Here is a 19,145-nt window from a genome sequence, read left to right on the forward strand (position 1 = left end):
AATAGGAAAAGAGCGTGTCTTGTAGCTGTGTCACTGCCACTAGCACTTAGTCTTCGTATCCGTATCTATGCATGCATGCACTGAAGGAAGATTATCAATGGTTTTGTGGGTCCTTCACCAGTTCACTTCCTATCTAATCCCATGACTTAGAGCTAGGGCCTATATATAAGGAGTGAGTGCATGATTCATATCTCAGAAGATTTTTTCGCAGTATAGCTAGCCTATCTCAAAGTTGCAATTGATCAAGAGTCTCAGTTTAACTTCACTAAAAAATATAATAAGCCTTTTAGATTCTACATGCTAAATTGATGTGCACCATATGCCATTGTATGAAATGCCCTGGTCCACTCACAGGCTAGCTGTCAATGGCCACTCAAGCAACCCCCGACCATTCTCCAGAGTACCTGTCCTTTCAAGAGAACTTTGAAGCATTGGTGTCCACCTTCAAAGCTCAAACTGCTGCATATGCTGATAGCCTCTTCTCCAATGGCTACATACCAGATGAAGTTCTCGAGTACTCTAGACTGAATGGAGTCATGGATTCCGATAAGTCTCGAAAGATTTTAGATACCATCATCCATCGAATTAAGCTCAATCCCAGTGTATTCCATGGCTTTATTGCTGCCATCGCTGGCCCTTCTACTGACGATGTTGTCAAGAAGCTGCACGATAGTTACGAGCGTCACAAGACTGCAACCAGCCGTGTTGAACAGCCACCACTCTCTCCACCCCCACACCAGCAACCTCCACCAGAGGCTTCGACGTCCTTCAGCTTCCCACACCTCGACACCTCTAGCCTTGATGAGGATATTAGAATTGAATTGGAGGATCGGCTCATACGTGATACAAGGAAAATGATAATTAGTTTCACTGCTTTTACTCTAATTATCCAAAGATCATTTGAAAACCAACGAATCCCTTTGGAAAGGATTAAAGATCTTATTCTCAGCCTTGACGCTTTCAACGACGGGATTGGAGTCAAAGTACTTGATCCAGAAGATAAGCAAGAAATCAAAAATGCCAAAAATTTGCCTGAAGTCTTCATGACTCTACGTGATTACATCTCCTTCTTCAATTATGAGATAGTGCAGTACCTCATCGAGCTGCTGGGATCACCAGACGACCAAGCACAACTGCGTGAGCATTGTTCTGCACTTGATCAGTTCTGTCATCGAAATGTGTTTGAAGTTCCGGCCGAATCTTTCTCTTCAAAATCTCGTATGAAAACGGCCAAAGTATTTGTTCTCAAGTGCACGGAGCGAGTAGCCACACTGGAGTATGTGAAAAGGCTGACTTCAAGAATTGCTGAAGCACTTGGTCTACAAAGAGCAGCGCTACAACTCCGTTCAGTCAAACAAGGCTGCTTGGAGCTCCACTTTCTCGTCACTGTAGCTGTTGCCAAGCGTATCTACCCAGTGTCCCCTACTGTACAGGCTGCTCTCAGTGTGATGGGGGTCAAAGTTCTCACCTGTGGAAGTACGGATGAGGTGGAGACATTTCTGCTGGAACAGTAAGTTCTTGAAGAGGTACTATATACCCATACTCCATACTCCTGGCATAATATAATAATTATACCGTAAGTTAATTAAGAAGCATGGGCCGTATATAGTTACAGTAATATAATATTCGTATTATTTAATTACAAGTATGTACATGTCACGTACAGGGATCTGAGCAAACTCAAACTAGAAGGTATTGAGGAGATGTCTAAAGACACAAGAATAAGCACGACAACCTTCACTCCAATGAAGGTCACTAAAGGTGAGTGTTTGGCCAACTTGATATCCTATAATCTCTCATAAATTAGATACAAGAGGCTCGGACACATTGGAGGCAACAAAGAGGGAGTCAAAGGACACTCAACCAGTCAAGAAGGTGCGTACATGTAGTGTGATAATGAGATTCCCACAGCAACAATAGTATTGTACCTTAACATGCATGGATGCTGTCTCATGTGTTAAGCCGTAACTACACATCCGTTTGAGTGTTCCTATAATTATGTACTTCCTTTAGCGGAAATTGTTGTTTGTTCTCATTCTGTTGTAGAATTTTCCACTAATGATATTCACATCTGTGTTCAAAGATATCTACCAACGTTCCCCTGTACAGGCACACACGGAACAGATCGAGCACAAAGATGCTGAGCTGGTCAGGAGAGACGCCATCATTCAACAGCAGAGACAGGTTAGACAAAATGCACCATTATATTATTGCAGAGGTATAGTAGAAGCTTTGATCTCTTATAATCATACTGTACATTCTATTAGACTGGTGGGCGTCACCTCTTAAGCTAATTAGAGAAAGTGATTTAGTGTGCATGCAATTATTACTACAAGTAACACTCGCTTGTTAGTAGACACTATCCTAATTACACTCATTCATTATTCAGGGTCCCCCTCCCAGAGAGTTGAGACCTCCACTCACTCTGAAATGGAGAAGAGGAAAAGACATGCCAATCAAGATGGATGGCTCGGTACAGAGTGTTGTTATCGGTGACACGGTGTATGTTGGTGGAGGTATTGCAGACAATGATCGTGACATGTGTACAGTGATGAAGCTCGAGCAAGATCAATGGGCCAAACTAGCAGAGTACACTGCCAAGTGGTTTGCTATGACATCACTCGCTAATCGACTAGTGCTGGTGGGAGGAACTGATCCGAGAAATAACAAATGCACTAATCAACTAGCACTGTTGGAGTCAGGGGAATGGACTCACCCGTACCCACCAATGAACATTGCTCGTTCTTCCTCAACGGCTCTCTCCTTCAACAACGACATCATTGCAGCTGGTGGGTTTGATGATAAAGGATATACCTCCTCTGTGGAGGTGTTGGACGTGGCATCAAGAAGATGGTACATTGCTCAGTCACTACCTAACCCACGATCAGAACTGAAATCGACTCTCATAGGAAACACCCTCTACCTAATGGGAGGTTGGGATATAAATGTGACAGTAACCAAGACAGTGTACCATGTTGACCTCAATGAACTCATTGCAAAAGCCCGATCCAACCTGGACACACCCACTCTCTGGCAGACCTTACGGGAAGTACCACTCAGGCTGTCAGCTCCTCTCAGTATTGGGGGATCACTATTAGCCGTTGGTGGAGTAAACAACAGAGGCAACCCAAGTTCATCGATCCACCTCTACCAGCCTGACACCAGGAGGTGGGTGAAAGTAGGAGACCTGCCTACTGCACGATACAGCTGCACATGCTCAGTACTTCCTAGTGGAGAGGTCATTGTAGCCGGAGGACAGACAAGTGCATATATTAATTATATTCCAACTGTTGATTTCTTCTCTATAAGTGCTAATTAGTTATTTTGTTATTGTTTCTCTTTGTAATGTTGTGCATTGAGTTAACGATATTAATATTATCATGTTCTAATTATAAGTTGCAACAACATTTCATCGTACATAGTTAATATGATGACATGAAGTGGTACGTACAAAAACAGACACAATAATATATAACAGTCTCATAACAAGTTCAGGTCCTTGGTTGGGGTCTTGTCCGAGGGTAGGGTGGACGCCTTCTCCCAGAATCCAAAATCTATCTCCTCTTCCGAGTCAGACAGTGAGGAGTGGGGCTCGGGAACTGAGGGGTTAAAGAGTCACATGGTCATAGTCATACTGAGTGGAAGTTTGAGGGCTTAGGAAGTAAGGGGGGAGAAAATCACATGATAACAGTAGCTATAATTTATACTGGCTAAATGCAAAATGGCTCAACTATGATAAAAGGGACACCACACACAACACATGTACGGGTATAAAATATGTACGTTCTGCTGCAGAAAATCATGCAGCACCATGCAATCAGATTGCAGACTGCTAACGTAATGCATTTCAGCACCAATCAGATTGTATAGTTCTTACGTAATGCATTCCTTGGCTTCCCAGCTCCTCCCCTTCTCTGCAGCAAGCTGAGCTCTGTGGTTAGAGGCACGGCTAATATTAACTATATTCATAGTTAGTATGGGATGCAGCAGAACGAATGCTAGATAGGGCTGAAACCTGTCCCCCCATTTTATGGCTGGGGACGGGCACGCCCATCTAACACATCACATGCTGAAGTACCTACCCACACAAATAATCAAAGTGTTATACAGTAGTGTACAATGTATAATCTGGTAACGGGAGCCATATAATTAAACTAGACTAGAGGCTGAAACTTTTGAGAAAGGAGTTGTAGTAGGATCATAGACACTATTATTGCACTACATAACTAGTGTTCAAGCTGGCGCTGTGCTAATGCCTCTCGCCATGTTTTTGCTTTCGCTCAAAGTATTAGAGTGTTATCTATAATGAATTTTATATTAAAGTTAGCTTATCTATATAAAGTCACTGAGAAGAAAAGACTTATTTACATGCATCTATTGTAAGTTGTTATTTATTGTATTATGTGGCTTACCAGGACATCAAGAAAGAAGAAAATTGATTCTCTGTAGTTCAGTGTATATAATATCTAAGAAGAAAAGACCTGTGTACATGCATATTGTTATCTATATTGTTATATGGTAGTGTTTTGTGGCTTACCAGGCCCTCAAGACAAAGATGATTCTGCCAGGAGGATCTGGATCTGGATCTTGGATATTATTTTCTCACACACGTGGGGAATGAGCGCGCATGCGCATTACATCCACAGGAATAATTAAAGGGTGTGTCCAAAGAGATCAATTTCACAAATGACTACTAGCTAGCCTCGATTCCAGGCCGCTTGAACCGGCCTGGAATCGAGGCTAACTGCTAGCTAGCTGTTTTAACAGATATTTTCTGAGTATTGTAGCTAACAAAAAGCTAGCGCTTTAGTGCAAGGCTAACTCATATGTTGAATAGAAAGTTTGTGCGGACAGATGATGCTATGAAAGATTCTGCAACAGCCTTCAATGTGAGTCAAACTAGCCATAACTCGAGAAAGAAGCTTTAGTTTGCTAATCCACGAATCAAAATCCAAGAGAACGTGGCTAGAAGCCTATAGAAGCTGTTAGTTTTCGTCGCATTGCAACCGTTGAGCAGTTATAGTAGTTGGGCGGAGCCCGACCGTCCCTAACGGGAGGTTGGGTTTCAAACCTATGTCAGGATCAGAGGAGGCTGGAACCACTTGACCTTAGCTAATTAAGGTCACTAATTGGATTTATCCAAACTTCTCTTGCAGACTACTTCAAGCCTAGTTTTTAGTGTCTATCAGTTTAAAACGTTATTTTTCAGGGGGGGTCAAATTTTATTTTCGCCAATTTTGCTCAGAAGCAGAGATACAATCAAAAGTATTGCTCTTGCACTAGCCTCGATAGCAGGAGCGGTTTGTTCTCTAGGTCACTGCATAGCTGGCTTTGAGACTTATATTTCTGCTTCTGAGCAAAATTGGCGAAAATAAATTTGACCCCCCCCTGAAAAATAACGTTTTAAACTGATAGACACTAAAAACTAGGCTTGAAGTAGTCTGCAAGTAGCCTCTATCCCAGCCCCTCTCACTAGAGGGCCTGGTAACCACTGTTTGCGCGTGGGTGGATTCAATAGTAAATTTGTTAGTAAAACTCTTTGTAATTTATCAATTAACCTTTTGTACTATGGTCACCCATGTGGTTGATTAAACTATTTAGTGTCAAGAGAGAGAAATCAAACCCATCAAGGTACTAGCAGTCAAACCGCAATGGTTCCAGTGCATGCTCCTACGTGGAGTTTTATTTTCTCATGAATATATTAATGAGCTATTCGCAATTGCTTGCGCAAAAGTAGCATTTTTTTATAACCCTCTTCCCTTTGCAGTTTGTTTCCTGCTTCCTGCACCAATCGATTACACATGGCAGGAACTAAATATAGCCACAAAGCAGTCACGTGGCTTAGAAACTTCAACACAAACAAATTTAGACAAATTTACATGCCACAGCAAACTGAACTGACAAATTGTTGCAAAAGTATATGAGATGAATTTGAACATGTTTAGTGCTATCTTATAGGATTGATGAACATTTATATGTAATTGTTTTTCGTGTCGATCCATTGAGAGTCGAGAATGCATCGTTGAAAATGCTGTATAAAAAACCACAAAATAGTACTAGTTGGAGAGATGTGAGCACACAATAAGCCACATTTTGTGTATTACATCCAACAGACGTCCTCCTCAATACATTCTAAGCATCGTCCAAATCAGTCGTACTTGTATTCTGTGGTACGAAAAATATGCTATTATTACAGGTCAAATATTTTTTTAATCAGGAATTGCCTGAACAGACCAATGTATATGCTTACCCCACTGTAGAGAAGCTCAGCTAACCTACCCAGCTTATTTAGTATACCTAGCAAGTGGAATAAACCTGTAATGTTACTCATAAATTATTCCTGAACATCCAACATTAACGAGCAACAGGTTAATTAATCTCACCGTTATTTGCCACGTAACAGCGAGTTTTTAAATGTTAGCAGCAGTGGGATACAGCCATTATTACTGTGGCTGTGGACCAGGGTGTACTTCTGGTCCATTTGCAGAGAGATTGCTGAAACGAAAGAGCCGGAAATTGAATTGGACTCAGACAGCGAAGACCAGTGACAGTGACAAGGAGAATATAGAGACAAAAGTTATCAATGGCCTGGAGTAAAAGACGAATTGATAGATATGCCAACATGACTGAACATTTAACCATACATAATGTTTTAACTATGCTCTTTGTATTGTTTACACACTATTTATGATATATTCACAATGTAGTGCCATCTACAAAAGTCAACTGACAAATTGTTGCAAAGAGAATACACTTACAAAACTCTGCATACACTTAGCTTAATAACATTGGAACAGACTTATATAGTTAGAAGTTGTGTCCCACCCGTAACAGACTAGCTACTCCATGTAAAAGCCCAAAATCATGTTTACAGGAATGGCAATTTTGGCTACATTACGTATACTCAACAAAACTTGCTTCAACTTGAAGTATACGCCTAATTTCAAACATATACTACAAAACCAACTTCTGTACTTACCTTCTGAGCTTTGAACAGCTTCTAACAGTGGTCTGGGTCTATGCTACACAGCTCTAACTACAGGCAGCTACTCACACAATGGCACCAGCTATTTGCTTCCGGACACGCCCACTTCCTGGAAAATAAACTTCTCGCATTTATTCCAGTTGCTGTTCGACTGCTAGTACCTAGCCTCGATTCCAGGCCGATTAAAATACTTAATCGGCCTTGAATCGAGGCTAGCTAGTACCTAGCTATGAGATGTTCATCTAGCCTTGTTTTTGAAGCTTGATCTTGGCATCTTCAAACATACTATACTATCTACGAGGGGTCCGACACTCCGTGAAATCTTGTACACCTACTTTTGAAATCTTTTGAAATCTCATAAAATCTCATGAAATCCCGAAATCTTGAAATCTCTGAAATCCCACCTTTGACCTCATTTTCCGTAATCTTATTGTAATCTCAGTGTCATGCCTTGACTAGATGGGCGTGGCCTGCCTACAAAAAGGGGACGGGCACGCCCATCTATGCCTTCATGACCGAGGTGCATGACTAACTATAGCCTCGATCCCAGGCCGATTCGTCTCTAATTGAACGCTAGGTCGCCTTGAGGAGGCGACCTAGCGTTCAATTAGAGACAGATCGGCCTGGGATTGAGGCTAGACTAACTAGTGCAAGTGTTGAATGACGGTAGAACTTTCAATCTTCAATCCCAGTGATGCTCTGTAAAATCTCTGAAATCTTTGAAATCTCTGAAATCTTTGTGAAATCTCGAGATTTTGAAATCTTGTACGCTAAAAATTACAGTTCCGGACCCCTCGATACTATCTATGCTTCAACGCTGTCCAATCTACTATCTATTGCAAAGTGCCATGACGTCATCATCATTTTTGTGGCTATATAATAGGAAAAAGAAAACATTGAGCTTCATTTTGGATCATTTTGATGCAGCATAAACTGTATATTGCAAATAATACAGCAGTATGAACATAGTGTAAATTTTGGTATTGAAATCTGTTGAAATCTGGACCCGGGCCTTAAGTGCGCAGAGCAGAAAGTGACCCTCAGAAAGTGAGTGACCCACAGAAAATCACCTTCAGAAAGTGACCCTCAGAAATTGATGCCCTCAAAATACACAAGGAAACTATACCCTCAGAAAATCATACCCATGTAAATTTTCACCCACAAGAGAACTGTAACTGGCAGAAACTGACCCTCATACCCACACCACATACTGTATATACCAACATCAATATTGAATTCTGAGTATGATCCCTGTCAGTGTGTGCGTGGGTATGATTATCCAATAACTTCCTTTTGTGAGTATGTGTGGTTGTCTGGTCCTCAAGTGTCTCTAATTGAATGCGGGAAGGCGGCTTTTGTCATTACACTAGTCTCCTTATGAAATCATTATTTTGAAATGAATATCATTAACACAATAATATTATTCTGTGCTCATGGACCATTGTGCACATGCATAGGAAATAGAATATTTGTGGACAGTGGGAGTCTGGACCAGAAACCAGAGTATCACTTAAAGTGGTGTAAATGTACTGTAACAACATACTGTACACTATTATAGCCTCGATTCCTTGATTATACAGCCACAACATGCTACTGTTGCATTTATGTGCGTACATAATTCGTGTGCCCATAATTATTATGCCATATCTACGTTATTGGGTTATAATTAGGCCCTGATAAATTATGCTTTTATTTTCCCCCTTAATTCTTGAAAAATGTGCCTATTATTCTACGATTATTGTCATAAAAAATACGATTATTCTCTAATTATTCTCCCAAAAATGTGACATAAACATTATAGACAGAATTAGTAGACATAAACACAGCACACAACTGACACACGACATATGTTATCTTGCTGACTTGAACTAATCCATAATAACACCTTCAGCCATTTTTGCCATGAGAACATCATTATGTAAAATTTAATAATTATAAGGATCTTTACAAAAATGAACATTAATTTTTTGGACACCTAGGGATATGCTAAAATTATTCTGAGCATAATTTATCAGGGCCTAGTTATATAATCAATAGTTATATAATCAATTCAAATAATTATAGCAGATCTACACTACTCTTGACCGGGCAGCACTGCACTGTGGGGCCGTAAGGGGGAACCCTCTGCAACAGCACAATTTAATGGTCCACCGGACTGTCTACGTTTAGTTGCCGTACATCGATGATCCCCCCCCCCCCGGACCCCTCTACGGCAGAAAATATTGCCGTATCCGGGGGGAAGGGACCAATGTATTCAACAAAGAACAAAGATATTAGTCGCGCCGGGCCGCCGCTGCCTAGCGCCCTCCCTACGGGCGGCGGCGCACGACGTCGAGGTGACTACAAAGATATTAATTTTGTTATTGCTGCATCCGGCCATGGGATAAAAATTGTTTTTCTACTGTAACTTCAATGCTGTGATCTGAATGAAAATACTGTAGCCTCTGGATTATTATCAGTGAGTGCAGACAGCACTGTTTATACTGTAGATGGTTTAGAGCTAGCTAGTCTATATAGCTTTACTTATGGTGGCCGACAGGGTCACCCGCTGCCGCCGCCGCCTAGTATTTTATCAGTATGTCTCTATCCATCCCACACTCTGCAGAGCTAGAGAAGATGTCTGACTATCTCACAATAGCAGATCTAAAGAGATTGTACCTCGTCACGTTTGATGCTCGAATCAAGTGGCGAAACATCTTGCTTATTCTTGATGTACCCTCAGCTACAATTGACAGCATTGGGAAAGAATGGAGCAACAATCCTAATGACTGCTATCGTGAGGGTTTGAAAGAATGGCTTAATGCAGAAGGAGAGAAAAGCTGGAAAGATATGGTGGAGGCTTTGTCTAGTCCCATCGTGGGTGAATTTCACATAGCCAAGACCATCGAGAAAGATCATTTACAGTCTACTTCAGAGGGTAAGCATTAGTTCAGCACAGGAATGCATATCTCATAATTAGTTGGTATAATTTAACCCCCTGCCCCCCCCCCCCCACACACACACACGCACACACACACGCACACACACGTGACATACACACATAATGTTCTGCAGATGACCAAAATCGCCAGTTGATCAACGACAATTTGATCATTTTCCTAGACGAGCTTCTTGGTAAAGGTGCATTTGGAGCAGTCTTCAAAGGCAGCTACGAGGGCGAGATGTGTGCCGTCAAAGTTCTGCTTCACGATGCTGTGGAGATGCAGGCAAGTATTTCAATCGGCAAAAACGAAGAAGCTAGCAATGCAATTGATCGTGAGTGATTTTCTCAAGTCGTTCCAGCACCCAAACGTTGTTCAGTTTCTGTCGACTGCCACGCACCCCAAATCAGGTAGTACAATCCTCATTGTTGAGCTGATGGATTGCAATCTGAGATCCTATTTCTCTGGCCTTGGTGAAGAGTCCCTCACTAGCGAATGTGAAATTAGTCTCTCCAAAGACATGGCTTGTGGTCTGGCCTTCATTCATAGCAAGCAGATTATCCACCGTGACCTCTGTGGCGATAACGTCTTGCTGAAGCTTACACAACCAGTGCCTATCGCAAAAATTTCCGACTTTGGTATGTCACGATTATACGATCCCTCCAAGCTTAGCCAAACCCTCACAGCTGTTGGTCACCGTAGAGGGTATCTACCTCTCGAAGCTATTCGATTGGATGAGGAGAATTACGATAATAGCGTGGATGTTTTTTCCCTTGGGGCGATTATGGTACAGATTGTTCGCAAGCTAAAGACAGTCAAATCTGTGGAAGATGGATCATTCCATGTTGCCCGGATCCCTCGCACACACAGGTTGAGGAAGCTTATCGACAGTTGCTTGCAAGAAGACATGAGGAGGAGACCATCTGCCAGGGACATCTGTGAGTCAATTTACATTTTAGCTGTTACAGCTAACACTATACACTCTACGAAAAAATCAAATTCGTCTTTATTAATGTTGGTTCGATTTTTAGATGATGACCTGACTAGATGCTCAGACACATTGGAGGCAACAAAGAGAGAGTCCAAGGACATTCAACCAGTCAAGAAGGTGCGTACATGTAGTGTGTGAATGAGATTCCCACAGCAGCAATGCATGGATGCTGTCTTGTATGTTAAGCCGTAACTACACATGCGTTTGAGTGTGCCTATAATTATGTACTCCGTTAGCGAAAATTGTCAAAAACAGAGACAGGTGAGACGAAATGCACCAGTTTCTTATTTTATTATTGTAGAGCTATATATAGTAGAAACTTTAATCCGATATATCTGTACCATACATTCTATTAGACTGGTGGGCGTGGCCTCTTAAGCTAATTAGAGAAAGTGATTTAGTGTGCATGCAATTATTGCTACAAGTAACACTCGCTTGTTAGTAGACACTATCCTAATTAATTATACTCATTCATTATTTAGGGTCCCCCTCTCAGAGAGTTGAGACCTCCACTCACTCTGATATGGAAAAGAGGAAAAAATTTGCCAACCAAGATGGGTGGCGCGGTACGGAGTGTTGTTATCGGTGACACGGTGTATGTTGGTGGAGGGTACGGAAATATTAGTCTTGATGACAATTGTGACGAGTGTACAGTGATGAAGCTCAAGCAAGATCAATGGACCAAACTACCAGAGTACACTGCCAAGTGGTTCTCTATGACATCACTCACTAATCGACTAGTGCTGGTGGGAGGACAGGATCCGGGAACCAGTGAAGAAACCAATCAACTTGCAGTGTTTCAAGCAGGAAAATGGACTCGCCCGTATCCACCAATGAACATTGCTCGTTTTTCCTCAACAGCTGTCTCCTTCAACAACCACATTATTGTAGCTGGTGGGGGTATTAAAGGACAGTTCTCCTCCTCTGTGGAGGTGTTGGACGTGGCATCAAGAAGATGGTACATTGCTCAGTCACTACCTAGCCCATGATCAGTACTGAAATCGACTCTCATAGGAAACACCCTCTACCTAATGGGAGGGTTGGATCACACTGGGGAAACCAAGTCGGTGCTCCACGTCAACCTCGATGAACTTATTGCCAATGCCCTTTCTGGGGCAACCAAATCGGACAACTTGAACCTCAAGGAACTCGTTGCAATTGCCCTTTCCAACCGGGACCCACCCATTCTCTGGCAGACCTTACAGGAAGTACCACTCGTGTTCTCAGCTCCTCTCAGTATTGGGAGGTCACTCTTAGCCGTTGGTGGACGGGACGACAGACGCAACCCAAGTTCATCGATCTACCTCTACCAGCCTGACACCAGGAGGTGGGTGAAAGTGGGAGATCTGCCTACTGCACGATACGGCTGCACATGCTCAGTACTTTCTAGTGGAGAGGTCATTGTAGCCGGAGGACAGACAGAACTATATTCTGATCGTATTCAAATTGTGGATTTCTTTTCTATAAGTGATTAGTTATTTTGTGGAGTTAACATTGTTCAACGATCAATCTTGATTTTTTTATTGTGTTGAAAAAAGCTTTTCTAGATATTAAGTTCAACATTGAAAGCATAATTACAGAATAAATGAAAGCACCGGGGGGTGCTGATGCCTCGGTGGAGATGCCAAAGCTACATAACATGTGGACATAAAGCTACTGTAGCTATTATGATGGCCATAAATAATTATTTATTAAAAATGGAACAGAAAATTATGATATTACATTGTTGAATAGAAATTACTGAGGTTCGATTTAAATGATGAAGCAGAGGGGCAGAGGGGCTATTAATAACTTCTAGTGGTAAAGAGTTCCATTTCGGTATTAAAAAGGAATGCTTGTGGGATGAGGTACCCACATGTGGTGTAAAGAGAATTTGATTGTGTGGATGGCGGGGAGAACTGAACACACTGAACTTTGTATAATAATTATGCATTCAAGTTGTGCGTACTTTTTGTTTACAGCAGAATTTTAAAACCAGAAACGTCCAAAAAAGCAATCCTTCTTTCATTCTGCTTACAAATTCATGCTTTCTCCTAGCCTCGATCCCAGGCCGAGTTTTCGTTTTTATAACGGTTAGGCGAACAACTAGGCCTGGTACTAGTTGTCTGCGCATGCGTCAGTCGATTCTGACAAATGGATATTCTCGTTCACTTTCGTGACATTTATATTCGTGTACACAACCAAAAATCCACATACATGATTAGGATATGTGAGAGGTGCACTTATTATACTGATGTGTGCACAGAACCGTATCAAATCTATTTACTATACAAGTGGATCATATATGTGTTAAAGATGTGTGTGTAATATGTACTTCACTAAGATTGCAAATCTGATGTTCAACTATGTATCACAAGTGAGGAAGGAGCTGCTCTGCTACACATCTGTGCATGTGAGCAAATGAGAGCTTGTTGAGTGACATGAGTGATTAATATGAGCCTTGCTAAGATTCTTGGAGAGTTAAAGGGTGAGCATGAGCTGAAAGGACATACAGTTTCTTGTCCAATTTGCCCAGTACATAAAAGCAAGGCCTTCTGATCAAAATCTGTGATTGTGTATATTAGTATTAGCACTTAAACCCAATTGTTTATTGTTACTGTAGCTATTAAGAAGCAGGCACTGATGCTCGCTGACAGTGTGGAAAGGTGCAAACTCCCACGAAGGTTTACAGAGTTACTTTGGTTTTTTTTTATTGTGTAGGGTAGAACAACTGGCCAGACAGCTCAACGCCAAACAGCTAATAGACGTCAGTCATCTAGACAGTGGAAACACGTGAGTTACTTTCTATTATACTGTGTATGCACTGATGATCAAAATTATAATTTTAGGCTTACAAGTCGAAAATTGTCGTTTGACGACATTGCAGATGAGGGGGTTGATGATCTACTACTTCCCTGTTATAGTCTAGACTCTGTGGTAGGAGTGATTTTTTACAAGACATCTACATTAATGGTATATTAATACTCATAGCAAACTGCTGATGACCCGGACCCCACTGATCGTGATGGTGGTAGTTTTAATCATCCCACATATTCGTGAGTAATACGAATACAAAGCATGTGATTTATACCACAATGCCTGGTACAGTGCTAGTGGTTGGTTGACAAGTCGTCGAAAGACATCTATTAGTAAGAAGATATATACCAAGGTACGTTACCGTTTATAGTAATAAGCATATAAATACCCATTAACCTACACATAGAAATCAACAATCAGCACACCTTCCAAGATTGCAGAAAGGAAGAGGCTCAAGCATCCAAGATGCAGTGGTAAACGTAAAGAGAGTCTGAGCTGTTACGATTGTGCTAGTGTAAGTTATGACTTTTTATCATCTGTTTTTATCGATCAATATCTGTATACACGTACATGCAGTGGTATGATTCGGAAAACCAAATATCTCATAAGAAAGACTTGCAGACACAAGAAAGAACTGTACATAACTCCTCCAAAGCTTTGGAACATTTATTTCTCATCTTCTGACGATGAGTAATAATTAGTGTTACTTTTCTTTGAAATTAGTGTTTATTAAGGTAGTGTGATGAACTTTGAACTTTCCATTGAGAATTAATGAACCATGACTGTGCATGTGAGGAGTAAAGATAGTGTTGGATCAAAATAATGATTAATGCAAGTCGAGAGAAGTAAAGAGATGATTTGTTGGGCAGAGATATAATTGAGGTAACACAATAATAATAACACCTAGTCGATAATACAAGTGGTGATTGATATCGAGTATAAAGAACGATAATTGAAAACAAGAGTCAGTCATGCATGTGACGTACAGTTGCCTGAAACCTATACACTCATTGAGCAGGTGTTCCTTCTTGTGTCAGCGTAATGTCAGGATACGATACGGGGTACTCATTGTATGGGTGATGCTCATCTTCCTCAAATAATGTCTCCCATTCTGACTCCTCGACACCATTTTCATAAACATCCGAAAGCCATGTTTTAAAGCCTTCATGAAACCTGTGCTGAGCACAGGCCTGATTTTCTCTGACATATTTGCGCTGTATAATAATAATAATTTGGACAGTAAAATTTGGCTGGAACTAACCATCAAAACAAGGTGCCTCAAGTAGTTCGGTTCGACTTTCTCTGTTGAGGCCTTCAAGAAATCGATGAGGTTACGACATAACGAGACTGTGTCTTGAAGACAAGCATTTGGGTATGGAGGAATTCCCAATATCTATATGGAGTATAAAGTATACATTCATTACGGTATAAGTTATAACCTTCCTTCTTTCTTCAGTTCGGAAAATTGAAAGCATATCTTTGGCCGCCTTGATAGCAACAACAACTTTGTATTTTTTGGTGAAGTCATCTCGTGATAGAGTATCTTTAACAACGTCCTGCATATATTGTATATACTGCAAGACAATACTGATGAAGTTCGACTTACATTCACTTCATTTTCCTGAGGATACGAATTTAGTGTCTCGCAAAACAAGTTGGCAATCTTGTGCTTAAGCTCCACCTAAAACATAATAATTAATCGATATTTTTGGGACAATTTTTATATACAAAGAAGTTGACCTACCTCATAAGGAGAATTTCGTATTGTATAACTTTTCTTTTCCTGTGTTTCGATTAGTACTTTTAGTTCTCGAAAACTTCTGCTGATTACTGTCTCCATAATATGGCTCAACCTTACGTCAGTGGCCTTCACCCGTTCCAAAATTTCCTGCTGCTTGCTTGCAATAAGTGTAACACTATCTATTATTATGCATTGCAATGTCAGATAGACGTGACTAAAAAATGTTATACTCACTTTCAGCAAGAGTAGATATTTGCTCTGACTGAGACCTCCGTGATTGCACATCACTGAGCCCTGTATATAATAGCAAAACATCAGTAAATAGCATGATTTATATAGTTTACCATCTCCACTGCTTCTTCTCTGAGCCAGCACATCGACGGTAGCATCATCCCCATTACCGGATGCACCTCCATCAGTACGACTTGGCACTGAACCACCTGCAACATGTAGGATGAGCAATTTTTCAGATTATAGGTCATTAATATAACTTAATCAAACTCACTCCTGTGGGGGGTTCTGAGTGTTGTAACAGGACGGGGAGTGTTCCATGAGCTTGTACTTATTCTACCTCGTGCAGATAGCAAGCGAGACATGATCACATCGATCTAATAGAGTCAAATCTCATGAATTTGTCAGCGGATCTCTTCTTCCAGTCTCGGTCACTGCGCAATGGTGGCCAATGTGCGCGCTCACGTGGATAGATCTAAGGCACGTGAATTCTTATTTTTGAATAAAGAAGTAAAGCACTTTTGTTGAGGTTCCCCTTAATTGCAGCTTGGAAGGTTCAATTAACACAATATGGCAACATCAATAGGTACATACAATGTGTCTAATACTCTGTATTAATTATCATAATTACTAAGGTGCAAATTGGTGCGAAGTGTGCCAAATAGACTGCTCATTTAAGTCTCGTTATGAGAGGCATCTAAAGACAATGAAGCACAAGCATCAAGCTTCAATTCATTCCTTAATGGCGGATGTTGATGATGGTGGTATCCAGGATGACTCGGACGATCAGGGAGGGCATGTAGAATGTGATGATGACTTTCAGGTAAACTCAAGCAATAGTACTTAATACCGTTTAATTATAAGCCGCTAGGTTCTACCTGATGAAGATTATAACGATGATGACGATGATGGTGAGGATACAGAGGATGAGTTATATGACACACTGCAAGGTACATTGTATTCAGTGTTCACAATGTTAGCTAGCTACGTTACGACTATCTTTACTTACCAGATACTATTCAAGTTGTGTGCAATGCTTCATCGTCCTCTGATTCGTATTCTCCATTCCCATCGAAACAACATGCTTTACTCTATCTTTTGCTTCACTGTCCACGACCGATTGTGAGTTGTTTGTAAGCATCTACCATTGTACTTGTTATGTGTTATAGGGAGAAACAAACTTAAAATTCGTTTGGTTTGCAATGATTCAGAAGCAGATGAACCCTTGTTTGCCATCGATACATCAAATAAAGCAACTTGTTTTGCCTGTTTTTGAGCCCCCAACGAAGGTACCTTTCTTTGTTCATGCATGTCAAACTTTGTGTATTAACTTCCTACTCTTAGTATTATTCATCTGATGGGACACCCTTTTATGCAAATTCAATGATGGCAACAATACGTCATTGCTTCGCTAATCCATTGTTTGCAAGTGTAGTCCAGAGGTATCCAGTTCAGCCTGACATGGAGTTGATGTAAGTAGTTTATTGCATGTACGTGTGTATGTATTTAATGAATTTGAATATTCCAGGGAAATGTATCATGGAGAGCGCTGGAGAACAGACCCAAAACTTCAAACCCCTATGGCTGTTTTGCCTGTGGGTCACGTGTTTGTCAACGACTTTGTTATAGTCTCACATCCACACTTTGGAAGTATATGTGTGAAGGTTCACAGATTTTACTGCAAGGTATTATAGTATAATTATGTTTAAACCGTAAACTTACCTGTGCATACATGCATGTATACAGGGTTCTGAGTTGCATATCCAAGCACATATATTGCTTACATGCACTGGACCAATTAAAAATAGCATTCACATCAGTTGTCTACCTGTATCCTGAGCCGGGTGCTTTGGTTATACTTGAATCTTCTGACTTCAAGGTTATGAACATTCTAACTATTGTTTCACCACCTAGCTCCCTACTTCGATATATGTTGGATTCAAACACTCTCAAACAACTTGGAATGAAGGTACATGTATATGATTGCTGGCACGTATAATTATTTAAAAAAGTCATAGTATTACTAATGTGTACCTGTATAATTATAATGCTTTGCAGGAATTTGAGGATTTCATTCAACCTCATCCACTTAAGTATTCAGGATTAGGAAAGCCTGTTGTCACTGCACCAATTATTCTTTACTCTGACGATACAAGTGGAAATAAGAGTAAAAAGTGGAACTGTTTTAACAGTTGGTGTTTCCTTGTGGCAGGACTTCCGCGTAGTGAAAATTCTCAATTACGTAACATACACTTTATTACTTGTTCCAACAAGGTTTCTGTGTTGGATATGTCACGACCTGTTGCTGAGGATATCAAAACACTCCAAGAGGGAATAACTGTCTTTGATGCATTTCTCAAAACTGAGGTTATTGTGAGGGCACCTGCGATTTGCTTGATTGCTGATAATCCTCGCGCAGCAGAAGTTAATCATCGAGGTGGAAGTAGCAGGAAGTACTGCAGAAAGTGCATGGTATAATTATGACTCGAGGCGTAGCCGCACGAGGGATACTGTAAAGCTGACTGTGTGTGTACGTGTGTGTGTCTGTGTGTCTGTTCCAGCTGTAACTGCTCAACGGTTGCAATGCGACGAAAACTAACAGCTTCTATAGGCTTCTAGCCACGTTCTCTTGGATTTTGATTCGTGGATTAGCAAACTAAAGCTTCTTTCTCGAGTTATGGCTAGTTTGACTCACATTGAAGGCTGTTGCAGTCTCTTCAGAATCTTTCATAGCATCATCTGTCCTCACAAACTTTCTATTCAACATATGAGTTAGCCTTGCACTAAAGCGCTAGCTTTTTGTTAGCTACAAGACTCAGAAAATACCTGTTAAAACAGCTAGCTAGCAGTAGCCATTTGTGAAATTGATCTCTTTGGACACACCCTTTAATTATTCCTATGGATGTAATGCGCATGCGCGCTCATTCCCCAGAGCCAGATCCTCCTGGCAGAATCATATTTTTCTTGAGGGCCTGGTAAGCCACAAAACACTACTATAGATAACAATATGCATGTACACAAGTCTTTTCTTCTTAAATATTATAATTATACACTGCATGAACTACAGATCCAATTTTCTTCTTTCTTGAGGTCCTGGTATTAAAGCCACATAATACAACAATAGATGCATGTAATAAGTCTTTTCTTCTCAGTGACTTTATATAGATAAGCTAACTTTATGAAATAATTATGCACTTCTGCTTATAATTAATTGAAAACAAAATGTTCTTCTTTGTTGCTTCCTAGATCCTTGAGGTCCTGGTATAAGCAGCCACAAAACACAACAATGATACCATAATTATACAATTGCAAGTCAGTTTTAGACAGATTATTTTATACACTTTTTCCTCTTCTATACTTTCTCTTCTATACTTTTGAGCGAAAGCAAATCATGGCGAGAGGCATTAGCACAGCACCAGCTTGAACACTAGTTTAATTATGTGATACGTTTTGTATGTACATGTATAATTATTATAGGTT

At 40.7% G+C, this 19,145-nt stretch overlaps 1 protein-coding gene and 5 long non-coding RNA genes across 7 annotated transcripts in view; 3 read left to right on the forward strand and 3 right to left on the reverse strand.

Moving 5' to 3' along the window:
* Window positions 1-59: 59 nt before the first annotated feature.
* Window positions 60-19,145, forward strand: part of LOC135352243 (uncharacterized) — a 30,651-nt gene continuing 11,565 nt past the window's right edge. The window contains exons 1-6 of one of the 2 annotated variants that reach the window (XM_064551424.1): window positions 60-172; window positions 355-1,510; window positions 1,667-1,761; window positions 1,808-1,875; window positions 2,110-2,184; window positions 2,390-3,395. In XM_064551424.1, coding sequence (XP_064407494.1) covers window positions 366-1,510; window positions 1,667-1,761; window positions 1,808-1,875; window positions 2,110-2,184; window positions 2,390-3,319 — 2,313 coding nt within the window. In that variant the 5' untranslated portion in view covers window positions 60-172; window positions 355-365 and the 3' untranslated portion in view covers window positions 3,320-3,395. The other variant, XM_064551423.1, reaches the window with a different exon arrangement.
* On the reverse strand, window positions 3,399-5,017 carry LOC135352288 (uncharacterized). Its single transcript, XR_010399722.1, has 4 exons — window positions 4,538-5,017; window positions 4,413-4,481; window positions 3,878-3,931; window positions 3,399-3,599 (listed from the first exon to the last, which is right to left on the reverse strand). It is a non-coding gene; the product is annotated as an uncharacterized LOC135352288 (long non-coding RNA).
* On the reverse strand, window positions 5,842-7,394 carry LOC135352273 (uncharacterized). Its single transcript, XR_010399701.1, has 4 exons — window positions 7,209-7,394; window positions 6,980-7,146; window positions 6,384-6,588; window positions 5,842-6,165 (listed from the first exon to the last, which is right to left on the reverse strand). It is a non-coding gene; the product is annotated as an uncharacterized LOC135352273 (long non-coding RNA).
* On the forward strand, window positions 13,485-14,158 carry LOC135352292 (uncharacterized). Its single transcript, XR_010399726.1, has 3 exons — window positions 13,485-13,542; window positions 13,598-13,669; window positions 13,726-14,158. It is a non-coding gene; the product is annotated as an uncharacterized LOC135352292 (long non-coding RNA).
* LOC135352304 (uncharacterized) lies at window positions 15,034-15,711 on the reverse strand. The gene is made up of 3 exons (XR_010399739.1): window positions 15,438-15,711; window positions 15,300-15,374; window positions 15,034-15,249 (listed from the first exon to the last, which is right to left on the reverse strand). It is a non-coding gene; the product is annotated as an uncharacterized LOC135352304 (long non-coding RNA).
* LOC135352287 (uncharacterized) lies at window positions 15,472-17,485 on the forward strand. Its single transcript, XR_010399721.1, has 6 exons — window positions 15,472-16,488; window positions 16,537-16,615; window positions 16,678-16,954; window positions 17,010-17,137; window positions 17,194-17,350; window positions 17,412-17,485. It is a non-coding gene; the product is annotated as an uncharacterized LOC135352287 (long non-coding RNA).

This window comes from Halichondria panicea, chromosome 1 (assembly GCF_963675165.1).
Source record: "Halichondria panicea chromosome 1, odHalPani1.1, whole genome shotgun sequence".
NCBI classification, from domain to species: Eukaryota; Metazoa; Porifera; class Demospongiae; order Suberitida; family Halichondriidae; genus Halichondria; species Halichondria panicea.